Below are 15,279 nucleotides of genomic sequence, written 5' to 3' on the forward strand. Positions count from 1 at the left end.
TGAAAGAAAAAAATTTGAGAATAGCTAGGGAATTTTGTAGAAAAACAATGAAAGACACTTGTACTGGTTAGTATTACAGAGTACAACAGAACTCTAGTAACTAAAACTGTATAATTGGTACAGAAATTCATATAGAATAATGAAAGAGCTGGGAGTCAGGAACACTTCAGTTATAGGAAGAAATTATGGATTGTTCAGTAAGTGGTGTTGGAACAACTGGTTACCTGGCAGGAGAGGCAGGACAGCACAGTACAGTACAGTTAAGTACAAAGACTGTAGACACACTGCCTGTGTTAAAATTCCAACTTGCTAGTAATTACTACCTGTAACCTTGGACAAATGACATAACCACTCGTTGCCTCACTTCCTTCTTCTCTTCTCCCTGTGGCATTATTGCAAGGGTTAAGTGGATTAAAATTTATAGAAGACCCAGAGCAGAACCTATCATATAGAATGTACCTACTAAATGTCAGCTGTTATTCTGTCATTTAGGAAAAACAACAAGTCCATTCCCTATCTCATACCCAGTACACACGCATAATAAATTTAGGTGGATTAAAGATTTAAATTTTTTTAAAGTGTAAAATACTAAAGAAAAAGGTAATTATTTAAAAAGAAAATAAGCTTGGATTGGAAAAGACCTAAACGTGGTCATCAAAGCCAGAAAACATAAAAGCTTGATCAATTTGTCTATAAAAATTTAGTGTTAGAAAAGTACAAACAACTAGGAAGGAACATTTACAGTGCATATTCCAGAGAGGTGTAGCATCCTTAGCTTCTTTAAAGAAATTGCTTTTAAAAAACAAATATGGAAGCCCCCGCTTCCCTGGTGGCGCAGTGGTTGAGAATCTGCCTGCCAATGCAGGGGACACAGGTTTGGGCCCTGATCTGGGAGGATCCCACATGCTGCGGAGCAACTGGGCCCATGAGCCACAACTGCTGAGCCTGTGTGTCTGGAGCTTGTGCTCTGCAGCAAGAGAGGCCGCGATAGTGAGAGGCATGGGCACCGCGATGAAGAGTGGCCCCCACTCACCGCAACTAGAGAAAGCCCTCGCACAGAAACGAAGACCCGACACAGCCCAAAATAAATAAATTTATAAAAAAAAAAAAACAAATATGCAACATGACAAATACTGCTAGTGTCCATCCAGATCCTTTTTTTTTTTTTTTTTTTTTTGTGGTACGCGGGCCTCTAACCGTTGTGGCCTCTCCCGTTGCGGAGCACAGGCTCCAGATGCGCAGGCCCAGCGGCCATGGCTCACGGGCCCAGCCGCTCCGCGGCATGTGGGATCCTCCTGGACTGGGGCACGAACCCGTGTCCCCTGCATCGGCAGGCAGACTCCCAAGCACTGCGCCACCAGGGAAACCCCAGATCCTTTTTACCAGGCTGGTGTACCCCTTCTCCAGCTGCTGCAGATGTTGGATATTAATGGTTTATCCTCACCCTCCCCTGGAGGTTGGCCCATGGTGAATGCCTGATGCAGGGACTTACAGCCTGGCCTTCTGGTCTCTGTGGTGCAGTTTATGCTCCTGAGCTCCCTATGGGATTAGGTTTAGAAAGGCTTCTGAAACCATGTCTTTGCCTCTTTTCTTTTCTTCTCCTGCCCTGTCATGTTTCCCTCGGTCCCTTATAGACCACTGTCAAGAAATCACTTCCACAAGAATCCTTATTTCAAGCACCGCTTCCAGGGAACCTGACTTAATAGAAAATTGAGCAAGGAAGATTGGCCCAGAAAAATGCTCAATAAACCGGAAGATGCTGAACTTTTTTAGTAATCAAGGGAAAATCATCAAAAATATATCTTTCTTTTGCTAATCAGGTTGAAAAAATAAAAGATTTACAAAATGAGTATTTTCATGATTGTGGGTAAAGGCAATAACATTGTGGAAGGGATAATTTGATACCAACCTCATAGCTATTTCTATAAATGTATTTCTTCAGAAATAACTGGTTAGGTGTAAAGGATGCATGGATAAGAATATTCATTGCAACAATGTCTAAAATGGGAAAATGGAAACAACCTGAATGCCCAATAATGATAGGATTGGTTAAATGATCCATTGTACATTGAAACATAAGTCTACCATTTATAAAGATGTCTAGAATAAGTTGTTCAATTGAAAACTGTTATAAAACTAAGTGTACAGTGCCTGTATGTAATGTGCACAGAAATAATCAGTGTCATGAAATTAGGATTATTGGTGATGTTTGCTTTCTTCATTCATTTCTATAATTGGCTTAATACTTAATGAGCATGTATTGCTTGTTCAAGGGGAGAGGAAATTTTTTCATTTGGGGGGTAAAGGTAGTATGACAGTTGTTATGACATGGAGAAAAAAAGTACAGCAGGAACACACTTGAGACTAACAAAGTCTAAGTAAGAGTTAAGGATGGCTTCCTGGAGGACATACAGCTACCCTGAAGGGGAGGAATGAGGGGAAATTATGCAGTGGGGTGGGAAGAAGAGCCTTCCAGGGAGTTGGCACAGTATATGAGAACAAAAGCTAGTGCCTAGATTTTTTAAGAAACTGAAAATTCAGTAGAGTTGAAGTTTGTTGTTTAGCGAGGAAAGTAATGAGAAATAGATGAGAATAAAGTGTTAACAGCAGCCAGATTTCAAGAGTTTTAGAAAACGCTAAGGCACTTTTATTTCATCCTGAGAGAAATGGGCAGCCACTGAAAAATTTTGAAGTGGAGAATGACTTGATCATATTTGCATTTTAGAAAAATCACCCTGGCTGCAACTTGAGGAACAGACTGGAGGGAAGTAAGCTGAGGGCATTTGAGTAATCCGGGAGCTGCTGTGGTGATCTGAACTAGGGCAGTGGCCCCTAGGATGAGAGGAAGTGGACAGATTACAGCACCCCTTAGGTAGTATGCTTGCTAAGAAGTCTTGGTCGTTGGTTGAAAGAGGGATAAGGCAAAGGGAAAGTCTAGAACAACTTCCAAGAGTCTCCATCGGCCAGTGGGACATTCCCTTCACTGGTAAAAGAATACAAGACGCAGACTGTGGGTCTGGCTTAGGTGGGAAGACAGGGAACTTATAAAAGTTGACCGCTAGGGGCTTCCCTGGTGGCGCAGTGGCTGAGAGTCCGCCTGCCGATGCAGGGGACGCGGGTTCGTGCCCCGGTCCGGGAGGATCCCACATGCCGCGGAGCGGCTGGGCCCGTGAGCCATGGCCGCTGAGCCTGCGCATCCGGAGCCTGTGCTCCTCAACGGGAGAGGCCACAGCAGTGAGAGGCCCGTGTACCGCAAAAAAAAAAAAAAAAAAGTTGACCGCCAGTGTGACAGAAACTTGAAGGTTTTGCCTGAAGTGTTTATCTTTTCCGTTAGCAAAGGTCACTGAGTTGGCCTTGTTATAATGGGACTTATTCCATGTGGATTCTCGTGCCCCCTACCTCTGTACTAGTGCAAATCTTTATATACAGCAACACAAAAGTGTTTTAACCCCTTGCTTCCTTCTCTTCTTTACATCCCAGCTCTTGTGGGGGCGGAACTTGAGGCAGACATCGACAGAAAACTTAGCCGTGTAAATAATAACACACCCAAGCTATGCTGTGGGAGACATCATTGCAGCAGTGGAGATGCTGTCTGTGTTGTAGGTTCTTTACTTGGAAGAAACGGAAGGACCCCAAGCCTTAAGGATCTGACGGGTTAGAGCCAGGACCCTCAAGGGAGAGCAGGGGGTGGCAGAAGGGGATTGAGAGGGAGATAACAGAGAGAATGAAGCTCCCGACGCCCCCAGGAGGTGGACTCTACAGATTGTTCAGAGACTAGATAGAAAAGGTACAAAAATATTTCAAACCATCCTCACAACTCCATGATCAGCTGACTGGAGGATCTTCTGGCTATGGGTTGTGCCTACATGCCCTCTCAAAGTGTTAGAGGCATAGCAAAGAGGTTATGAGTTTTATCCTATCTGGGGTGTTTTATGGGAGGGGTACTAGTGCGAGTGTTTCACGTTGGCCTTCATACTTTTCCCATAACCTTGCCCTTTTCTGTGTTCTCTCTGCTGCCTGGAACACTGTGCTTGAATAACTCCAGTTTATCCTTCAGACTCCCCTGAAAGGTTCCCACCTCAAAGAAGTCTTTGTAGAAACCCTCTCCGCTGCCTCCCCGTCGAATGACGGGCCTCCACAGCTTAGACTCTCAGCACTCTGTACTTTTTACTTCTTTATATACTTACTGCAGATTGTTACTGTATATTTATTTATGTGATTATTTCTTTAATATTCATCTATTCCAGGAAGGCAGGACGGGGACAATTTGGTTTTCTCATCACAGGTCATACATAGCACCTGGCCCAGCACGTGGAGGCAAAGTAGCTCCCCTTGGAGGTCAACAATCATTGGCCAGGTGTGTTTTCTCGTGGGCAGTCTATGACATCACCGCCGGTGTGCACAATAATTGTTAAATCTCAGATTAGTTAAGCCCCAGGGGAACATCTTAAGGGAACACCTTAACTTGCAGTAATCATTTTGCCCAGCAGGGGTCTCTTTCTCCCCATCACTGGGGCCAAAAAAGCTTGAACTCCTGGGTATCCTTATGGTTTTCACAGCCATGCTGCTCAATGTGGCTATGCTATACCACCACCTCTGCATCGCCTGGGGGCTTGTCGGAAATGCAGAATCTCAGGCCCCACCCACACTGGAGGAATCGGAATCTGCATTTTAACAAGATCCTCAGGTGATCTGTGTACACGTTAAATACTGAGAGGTGCGGTTCTAGAGGACACTCTTAATATGAAAACTTGGAAGACAAAGAAAACCCCATCTAAATGGCCTTTTTGCATGATTCTTTCCCACTAAAAGGAGGAAAGAGGGTTAGGATTTGCTTTTATTATGAACATAAAATATACATACAGCATAATATACATTTACACATTTACAATTCGCAGTTACTTTCATCTCTTTTGAACTCATTCAGTTCTGCACTGCCCAGCGGCCCGCTCCTTCCACTTACACTCAAGACATTCTCTTTACCTTGGTACACACAGCGTGTGACCTAGTAAGAATTACCAGGCCCAGGAGTCGAATAACCAGCTTTACTGTCCTCACAGAATCACTTTCATTCTGTTTCCTTTCCTGTCGCTACAGGCTTTCCATGGCCTCACACTTCAGCATGAAAAATTCAGGAGAAAAGAGGGCTGCAACAATCCCTTTTGTCTTTCCAAAACACCCTGAAACATCTTCCATGAGCGAGGTGACATGTAAGTCGGCACTGACAGAACTTCTGGTTAACACGGTTTAAGGGCTACCTATGGGAAGAGGCTCTGACGCATCCCATACAAACTAAGCTTGTTCTCCAAATGGGTGATCACGAAGGATCTGAATGTCAGTGGTATCACAGTAAATAAATAAATAAACAGTAATAAATACAAATAAATAGAGTGGGTTTCACTAAGGGAAATGTCAATACCTACGTCCCTGTGCTTTCTCAAAACATAATTAGGTGCCGCTTTACAACAGGTTGATAAAGAGAAGCTGGTTTTCATGATGAGTTGCTCTTCGGGGCGGTGAAGAGCAGCCAATGGAAGCTTCTATCGTCGTTTTCCTCAGAACGTCTCTATGCGAGAGGCTTTGTAGGAGTTCTCTTTGAGGCTATCAAATATTGCTTTGGTTCCATTCTGCCACTGTAGCACCAGATCTATCGGGGTCTTCCCAGCCTAATCAAAATAGAGGAGGGAATTTTACTTCCAGGGCGGAGGCATCTATAAATTCATCTCCTGTGTGTGTGTGTGTGTGTGTGTGTGTGTGTGTGTATTTAATGAGGTAATGGATAGGTGTCTGTTATTGAAGTGTTTTATGTTTTCCATTATGAGTGATTTGCAGTTTATATTCAAACCAGCCCTTCACTGTTTCTCATGGGAATGCTTTTGGCATTTCAGATTAGCAATGGTTTTCTTTCCTGTGGGATATCCCAGGTGGTGGTAAAAATCCCCAGTCCCTAGACACTAAACAGCAAGAGTAAGCCAAGTCATTTTCAAACTCAAAAAAATGCCTCCATACTTACCCAGTATCCTGCAAAATGGGTGTAGGGAAGTAGTAGTATCCCTCTTGGTCAAGCACCACTTCCTATCAATTTGGAAAATGATTCCTGATTGATAAAAACTGGTGGGGAATGAGCTGCTTCAACACCTTGGTTTAAGTACACAAGTACTACTCCAAGGGGTAGATTTTTCACAGCTGCTCAGAACTTACATTGATATCAGTGATGTATGAATAAATGAGATGATATCAATGATGTATGAATAAATAACTTTTGAGACCAAAATTTTTTTACCTTAAGCATACATCTCAAGATTTACAACAATTAAAACTGTGTCACCTCTCAATTCTTGTCTTTGAATTTGAGAAGTCCTAAAATTTTCCTTCTCTATTCATTCAGAAGTCTCTCTTTATCCCAGAGATTGCAGACTGGCAGCTTTGAGATGCAAATAAAGCTAGAGACCTGTTTTGGCCCAAACAGAGCTTAGATTTTTTTTTTTTTAAGTTGGAATTAATTGGCAGCAGTTGGAAATTAAGAGATTTCCCAACTGAATTTGTGATCTCTGTGAAAAAACTGGGAGACCTGGAAGCACAATTCCCGTGGTTTCATGGAGCAGCAATGGACTGAGTTGGGGAAGGGCTGCTACCTTTAAGTAAGTTGTGTGCATGGCACCAGCAGCCATCATGTAAGTCATCTATGCCATCTGCCTGGGCCCTGTGCGGATTTGAGTTAGTGGCCCTGTAACCTTCATTCTGGACCTTCTCACCTTGTAGCATCCTACCTTGAGGGACACTCATCAGCAAACAGGAAGACAGAGTTTTGGACAACAATACAGTAATGTATTGTTTCCAGTTCCCTTCAAGATGGTGTCCAATAGCTTAGTGATCTTTTTTGGGAACATCCATCCATTGGGTCAGTGACATTAACAGTTCCAGAACCTTTATGCTGGGGTCTTACTGATCATTCAGAGCCCTGAACCCTATTTGTATATTTGAGGCTATTCTTTCATGACTTCCTCCAACTCCTCTGTATTGAAATTTATCTCGTGATTCCCTGGCTACTTACACAGTCTCCCCAAATCTGTATGCTATTTATCTCTGCAGGTAGTGTCTCTCACTGCCTGAAAAAAAATCATATTTTCTGCAGCCTTGGGGATTTCATTGAATCTACTCTTTCTGATAGTTTGTTTAAATTATCTGATAAGACCAATCCCAATATCAAGAATGAGGGGACCTGACTGTTAACGCAGTCTCTATTGCATTTATTTTTTGTTCCTGTCACCAAGACTTCTTTTTTTTTTTTTTTTGAATGATGAAGTATTTCTCTCAGTATTATAGTAACACAGTAAGAGGAAGAAATTATTCACAGTATAAGATGATTGGGGTTTTCTTTCCTTCTTTGTAAAGTGATTCTCCAAACGCTTCTTTCAAATTACTTCTTCAGTACTTTACACTCATTCCTCCCAGTGATTTTTTTTTTTTTTTTTTTTTTTTTTTTTTTTTTTGCGATATGCGGGCCTCTCACTGTTGTGGCCTCTCCTGTTGCGGAGCACAGGCTCCAGACATGCAGGCCCAGTGGCCATGGCTCATGGGCCCAGCTGCTCCGCGGCATGTGGGATCTTCCCGGGCCGGGGCACGAACCCGTGTCCCCTGCATCGGCAGGCGGACTCTCAACCACTGCGCCACCAGGGAAGCCCCTTCCCAGTGATATTCTTAAAGCTTAGATGATGCTTGACTGGGAATTGGGACCATGAGGAAAATTTGGTTACATTCCCTGGCTTACAGATGAAGCTTAATTAATACGTACTTGTAAAGGGGACTTATACAAGCATTTGCAGGGCCTAAATATAGGAAAGTATTTTGAGGGATGTGCAGATAAACCAAAGAGGAGGATGAACAGAAATTATCTCAAAAATATAGGCAAAAGCATGGCTCCCCCTGGAAAAAGTGGTAGCCTGTCATGCTGCTGTAAGGAGGTGAGGACTATTCAGAATTACTTGGATTAGATGTTGATTAATTTGAGTTCCTTGGCCCTTGGTTGCATTGACCACTGTGGAATTTTTGACAACTTCAGCAGTGGTGGGTGTCTTTATTCCTGACTACCCCAGACCTTGCTCAGCCAGGGATGGCCAAAGCAGACTGTACTTATGTCTGTAAGCATGGGCGGTTTGGCCATCTTTTATCTTCAAGTCCAAATTGTTAAAGAATTACTACAGGCTATATCAGGCACCGAGGTCATAGCAGGCACTATGGCTTCCCCACCTCTGACCAGGTGATCTGAGTCCTTGCCAAACTCAGCAATGTCCTCATGGGAGTGACCAGGGGCATTTAAACCATCAAGAGACCCCTGAAATATCTACCGTTGTAAGAATATTTTCAAGTATGTGAGCCATATTTTTGTTCATTAGAAAGCTGGCAAGCAGGGCCCCTTGCTTGAGCACTTACACAGTTCTTGATGTTGAGGTCGGCGCCATACATGATCAGGAGTCTGATCATCTTGTACCGGTTCAGCCTCACGGCGTCATGCAGGGGGGTATCTCCTTCCTAGAGAAGCAGAGTGAACAGACGAGGTGAGCCTGAGGCCAGGAAGTGGGTCCCGCAAGGGTGCCCGGCTGGGGCAGTTATTCCAAATATGTCAATGAGTGAAGCTTTAGGAGGCCAAACTCTGCGGGGCTACTCACTCGGTCTTTGGCGTTGAGTTCCGCCTCGCAGGCGATGATATGCTCTGCGCACTCGTAGTGGCCGGTCCTCACCGCCACGTGCAGCGCCGTGCTGAGCAACTGCAAAATGCAAGAGCCTGCTGTGTCCCTGGACTTGAGGACAGAGGCTGCCCAGACCCCAAGGCATGTGTGAAGGGGAGAAGCGGAGGAGGGACAGGGTGGAGGAGGGGAAGAAGGAGGGGGACAGGAGGAGGAGAAATACCTTATCCCGCGCGCTGATTTTTGCTCCTTTGTTCAGCAACAGTTTTAAGACATCCAGGTTTCCTCCGCGGCTTGCCCAGTGGATGGCTGTGGATTCAAGCTATACCGGGAAGGTAAAAGGACAGGAGTTAGTGAAAGAAGACCCTAGACAGAGGAATTAGTACTTCGTTTCTAAAGCCCAGGAACACCAGGTTTGCTAGGGCATCCGTGGGTGACACTGGGCTGTCCTCGTCTAGGTTGCCAATTGTAACTATTGTGGTCGAAGGCTCTTGCCAAGTGTTTTGGCTAAACTCTTAAGTGTGTGAATGTGAGTGTATGCGCTCCTGTGTACGTATCTATGTGCGTGTTTGCATCATTAGGAGGTTCTTAATAAACATAATAAATCTTTTTAAAAGAGGATAAGAACTACAATTTATTGGGAATTTCCTCGTGCCAACATAGTGCCGCATACTTCAGACGCAGTGATGCTCCCAGCAACATTATGAAGTGGGTATTCTGTGCTCGTTTTGCAGATGAGAAAAACAAAGCTCCAAAATATTCAAGTTTCTTGCCCAAGGAAACACAGCTAATAAGTGGCAGAAGAGATATTCCAACCCACAGTCTGCCTGGAACTTTAAACCACTTTTGCCAGATACACTCAAAAGTTCTAGACAAATGTATTTTAAAATTCTGGCAGAATAAAAGTAGTCCCTTCCAAAAGATATTCATCTGGATCTGACACCTCTCCCTTGTCCCTGTTGTTTTTTCGTCATCCCTCGCTGGTTCTCTCCTGACATTTGTGCCAGCACACCCTCTGTACCTTGACCATCATCACTCGTGGTCACTGCACTTACTCATAAGAGTAAGTTTGGTATATCCCTGGCCCTCCAAATCCCATGCTCGTGCATTTTTGTGTCTTTCTATACAAACTTTATATTTTGTTTCTTTTCTTGTTTTTCTGTGTGTATGTCTTTTGGGTTCAATTTTGGCCAGTTCCTTTGGACTTTTCCAGTCCCTTTTCCACTTTGCTGAAAAGTCAAATTGAGCTGTATTTAAATAAAGCATTTTCCCAGCTCAATCTTCAGGTCATAAAATATGCTGTGTACCAGTCTGTGTAGAAATCACAGTGGTTGAATTAGTGAGGTCTGAATAGCAGCTACTTTCCGTAGATGCAATTCATTTTGTATGCAGTCTATCCCCAAACCTCACTGATGGCAATCAGCATCTATCATATAAGGTGTGCAGCTAGAGAATTCTGAGATGTTGTTGGCAGCCAAGGGGCCAGGAGCAGGCGGCTACATATGGTGGAAGGACATGGAGGCTGAAAGGCAAGTGTTGACTGTATTACTTCTCAGTAAGGCTACTGACTTGATAATGACCCAAGTCTTCGATGAGCATATTGAATTCTGTCCAGCAGCTCTCACTTCCTTCGTTTCCCTGGAACACTCCTCTCCTTTCAGTATGTGTAGAAAATACTTCCCACATGACCTAGTCCCATCTCCCAACTTCCCTTTGTATGGAGAAACGAGCTTCTGCCTAGTTCTTGCAGATCAATTTTCAATACAGTCAGCCCCCTTTTCCATTGTAGGTTTTCTCAAGTTTCATATAGTCTACTTACTTTGGCTCACTTCCAAACAAAGAAATATATTTACCATATCACGGAATTCAATCTGGGCTCCAGCTTCTATTAACTTCTCCACAATTGCCAAATGTCCTTCTAAGCATGCTCTATGAAGAGCTGTCCGTTTATACTGTCAAAATAGAGATTTAAGAAAGAGAGAGGGAGCAATGCATATAAAAATGAGCATAAATCCTTTCTAAGAAGTATGAAGCTGGGGACTCTGATGACCTAGCTGATAGAAACTTGAGTGCTTCTTTATGAGTTAGAAATGTCAAATTTACTAAAATTGTTGTCTAGAACAATTATTCTGCAACTGGGATTTGCACCTTCTGCAACATACATTTCTAAGTGCATAGAGGTCTACATCGAGGCACATGGGCTTAAAGATTCAAAACTACCTAAATGCTGACATTACCCTTTCTTGTATTTTGTGCCTTCATGGTGTCTATAGTATTTGCCATGCAGTTCAGCCTGTTTTCTTCCATCTGGGATGGTTGATAGGTTGAATATCAAAAAGCATTCAATTCATTTTTAAGAAAATGGGAGACATTTTTCATTCAACTTCAGAAATGATTCCCCATTTCAATTCATGGGGGAAAGGATACAAAAAGGATTAGTGAGTTCTGGTAAATGGCTTCATATAAATGGGCTAATAGACTGTGCTGGAACACCTTTTAGGCATTATTTCACTCCAATGCCCTCTATTTTCAGATAAGGAAACTGAGGTCCAGAAAATGCAGATTGGCTGCTAAAAATCAAATAGGCCAGTAGTAATAGAGCTAGCACTTGAACTCCAGTCTACAGATTCCCTGTGTAGAGCTGATGTATTTGAGTCCAATCAAAGATAATGCTAATAATATATTTCTCCATTGGTGACTCGTTGGTCCTGCCATATTAAGAGTCTATCCCAAAGATCTAAAAATTAAAGACAAGCTGAAAAAGCAGTCAGAAGTGTATTAGAGTGCAAAAAATAATGCAATCCATAGCACTAATCCAGCATTTTCTTTTTTCGGACCACTGCACTCCCCTGTTATGCTATTGGCATATGTGGCAACAGCTGGGGAGACTGTTTCAGGTGGATTGATTTTTGGCACTAGATTAGCAAGGCTGCAGCAAAGCATAAGAAACACAAAATTAATGAGCTGGATTTTGCAGTGCTTTGTATAAGCCTTACCTCATCACAGACATCTGGATTGTTCTTGTCTGACAAGAATTTTTCTACTACCGGCAGTTTATTCTCCAGGGCAGCCTTCAGAAAACTAGGCACATCCACAGGTTCTGTCTAAAGCCAAAAAAAACCAGTGTGAGAGTTACCATGGGTTTTCCAACATTCAATCAAACCCTCCACAGATATTTATTCCCCTGTAGCCTAATGCCGAGGTGTAATACTACAAAACCAAGCAGCCCTTACAATGATTTCGGGTTCAGGTTCCTTCACAACTGGAACTTTAGTTTTCCTGTATTTTTTCCTTTTCTTCAGTTGAATGATTATTTCAAGGTCTTCTAAATTTTCAAGCTTTGATCTTTGTTCTAGTTTTTTCTTCTTGAGCTAAAAAAGAAATCCATGTTTCAAAATACAGTGAGTTCTACTGACAAGCATTCTGGTTGTGTCAAAACAGAATCTGCAAGGTCTGAGCTAAGTATGTGAACAGTTTGCGCAAAAAGATAAAAAATTTATAATAAATCTTTGACTCGAATTTAGTGATTTCTTATTCAAGTCAAATTAGGGGTCAAATTTTCCTGCTAATTGCCTTCATCTTCACTTTCCTTGCTTATAGCATCAGCTTTTCACTGGAGATAGGATCTAGTCTCTAAGTGATGATTTTGTAATTATTTCCATAAACAAACCCCAGATTTCTGTAGAATTTTGTATCATGCTCATGAATTTTTTTTTTTTTTTTTACCCAGAAGACTCCACTAATAAGTTTTAAGCTCTAAAATTTCAATGCCAGTGTCTTTCAGGTGGCCCACTAAGCAGGGCTCATGAAATAGACTATCCTGGACTACAGCTAACAAATGCATGTTTTATCTGCGGTTAGTAAGTAATGAAAATTCACCCAGCAACACATTTTGTCAACACAGAAAGTGGCCACAGTCAAACAATGATCCATGGACCACAAACCACATTACTAAGAAAAAGAAGGCTCCCTTGTTTGGGATTAACTAGACAGTGTAAGACATCAGAAATTCACTGGACACATTTCTCTTTCCAAGTCTTTCAATCAAAACACAGTCACAGAACATACAGTGATTGATTCGGAATCCAGAGGTCATAGTCTTGCCAAAGGATTATTTTCTGCAATTATTTTCTGTCCCATAGAAGTTGCCTCTTTATAGGTTAGAATCTGGTAAAGAAACAGCTTTGGAATGGTTGCATTTGTTTGGTTTCTCTCTCTTCTCCTTCCTGTCTGGCACCTCCATCCTCTGCCCCGTCCCCAACCTCCCACTCATGAATTTCATGGAAGGGTCTTACCTCCGCCTCTCGCTGTTTCTCAGTTTTCCACTGTTGCTCCCGCAGGCTCACAAAGTGGGCTGGAAGTGTTTTCAGGTCCTCTTGCTTCTCTAAAGTGACAGCAGCTTCATACTCTCCATCTCTGAAATCCTCAGGAAGGAACTCCCCAGCGTCCCCACTGCTATTCTTCTTCCCTGTAACCTACAAGGGAAGATGGCAGGGTCAGAAGTAGCAGGCCTGTCCTGGGTCATTCTCCACAGAGGATGCTGCAGGCAGCCCCCGGTCCTCCCTCCCTGCTGACAGTGGCCTCCATTGCAGCACCGTCTCCTATATCAGGCAGCAACGAGTTGCTGCAGTGTTCCAGGATAACCTTCAGATGCTTGTCCCCCTCTCTTGGTTAAATCAAGGTTTAGCTTAGGTTGAAATGTTTAAATCTACTTTTAATCTACTTAATCACATTTCTCCTAGGAAAATCACTATCTGTCCTCCCCATCCCCACCGATTATTTTAAATTCTTTCATTTTAGGTTGATGATCCTTTGCCTTGAGTTATAGTTTCTAGACATATATTCTTGCAATAGAACTTCTCCCCTAAGGCATTTTGATAACTATACATGATTACACACTTTAGTAATAAAAGCAAAGGAGAAGATAATAGATAGGAAATATGTAGAGAATTCATTACTGCCAGCTCCCTTTTTCCAGTTTCACTTATTTCATCACATAAACCAACCATTTTCCATATATGACATTTTCAGAGTACCAGCACATTATGCAAGAAAGAAAAGGGCATTTCAATTTTCAAATAAAAATCAAGGCTGCCCCATTTTTCACTGCATAGAAATAATGTGCTTTACATACCAGCTCTTCTACTTTCAGAACCATCATGTTGACCTGAAGTTCCTCTGTCTGTTTTCCTCCTGGGGGATGAAACGTTGAGTCGGCCCTGGGGAGTCCCCCTGCTCTGATCAGCTTATATAGCTAGGGCCGGGTGAGCTAATCTTCCAACCTGGGAACCCAAGTAACACCCCTGCCCCCCACCCGGGGCCAGCTCAGAGGCAGGTGAAGTTTCATTCCAGACTCAGTGTCTGGGAAGCAGGAGAGGGAGGGGATGACAAGTAACCCCACTGAATATGTGAATCAGGAAGAAATGTGAGAGGGCCATTCCTTTGGCAGTGACCACACCGCTCAGCAATGCAAGTCATCCTATTTATCGGGAAGCCAGGGGACAGCTGTCTGTTGACATTGCACCACACCACTGCTCCTTTTCCTTCTTTGTCAGCTTTCATATGACTAACCCTATCAAGAAAATGTAAATGCCCTGTGTATCACACCACCAATAATATCTTTCTGATAACCAGACTTATCGACACGTCACTTGGGGGAAGTGTTGCTTCGGGACATCCTATTCCCATGGGTAAACAGCCTGAGAGGAAAGGATCCGGGTCCTAATTGCCCTTGTCTATATCTGTTTGGAATTCTCTGGAGTGATGTCTGGGGCTAAAAAGGCCCCATGACATGCCACCTTCCCATCATTATAAGAAATTGAAAGCATTCAGTAATGCACTTTTATTTTATGGTGTCACAGGCCATAATTAGCTCATGACATGCATACTGTCTTCTAAAACAGCATGCTTACTGGAGCAATTTTTATTCAAAAAGTTTCCAAAATGTCCCAAGATAGGTTGTATGAGACTGGTTACTAGTAACAGTATAACCTTGATTAGGTCAGAGCCAAAGTGCTCAGGTGCTGTGGATAAAAGACTAACCTGTGGGAGCTGGTCAATGGAAAACTGATGAATTCATAAAAGTGCTAACAAAAGATCAAGATAAAAAAAATTAATTACATGGGACTGAGTGAACTGATGAGGATGATTATAATTTTTGTGACTTTCCGTTTGAATAAAAAAAAATCCCACAAGGACTCAGAGGCAAAAAATATACAAATCAATTTTCACTGCAAAGTAAAGGAGCTGTTACAGTGGAGGTTTACTGGACTGAATGTCAATATTATGACATAGTGTGAGTGTGTTTCTTGTTTGGTAATTGCAACCATTGTTGCTTTTGTTGTGGTCATCCACTTACAATGCTTGGTGTCAGTCTATTTATCTCTTGTAAAAATAAAATACAGTGTGTGTGTGTGTGTGTGTGTGTGTGTGTGAGTTGTGGGGGAAATTTAAAATTCCTGGAAAAAAAATAAAGTTAATTAGTAAGTTAAAAAAATAATAATAAAAAAAATGCGTATCCGTGGGCCCCACCTCAGGCATTCTGAGTTGATTTATGGTGAGTCCTAGGAATCTGTATTTTTCAAAACACTCA

At 42.6% G+C, this 15,279-nt stretch overlaps 1 protein-coding gene across 1 annotated transcript; it reads right to left on the reverse strand.

The window, feature by feature from the left end:
- Window positions 1-4,824: 4,824 nt before the first annotated feature.
- Window positions 4,825-14,050, reverse strand: ANKRD1 (ankyrin repeat domain 1). The gene is made up of 9 exons (XM_082644057.1): window positions 13,822-14,050; window positions 12,983-13,162; window positions 11,921-12,058; window positions 11,684-11,791; window positions 10,541-10,639; window positions 8,911-9,009; window positions 8,670-8,768; window positions 8,434-8,532; window positions 4,825-5,666 (listed from the first exon to the last, which is right to left on the reverse strand). Exons 1-9 carry the CDS (start codon window positions 13,846-13,848, stop codon window positions 5,556-5,558), a joined length of 960 nt encoding a protein of 319 aa, XP_082500183.1. The 5' UTR covers window positions 13,849-14,050; the 3' UTR covers window positions 4,825-5,555.
- Window positions 14,051-15,279: the final 1,229 nt, after the last annotated feature.

This window comes from Mesoplodon mirus (assembly GCF_964341445.2).
Source record: "Mesoplodon mirus genome assembly, chromosome: 2".
Lineage (NCBI taxonomy): Eukaryota > Metazoa > Chordata > Mammalia > Artiodactyla > Ziphiidae > Mesoplodon > Mesoplodon mirus.

Bases quoted from the DNA above. Each gene is read 5' to 3' on its own strand.
- ANKRD1 (XM_082644057.1), bottom strand. From the start codon at position 13,848: ATGATGGTTCTGAAAGTAGAAGAGCTG. The intron at 12,059-12,982 runs GTAAGACCCTTC...TTTCTTTTTTAG, and splicing joins AGAAACAGCGAGAGGCGGAG to CTCAAGAAGAAAAAACTAGA. The intron at 5,667-8,433 runs GTAAGTGCTCAA...TATTTTGATTAG, and splicing joins ACCTCAACATCAAGAACTGT to GCTGGGAAGACCCCGATAGA.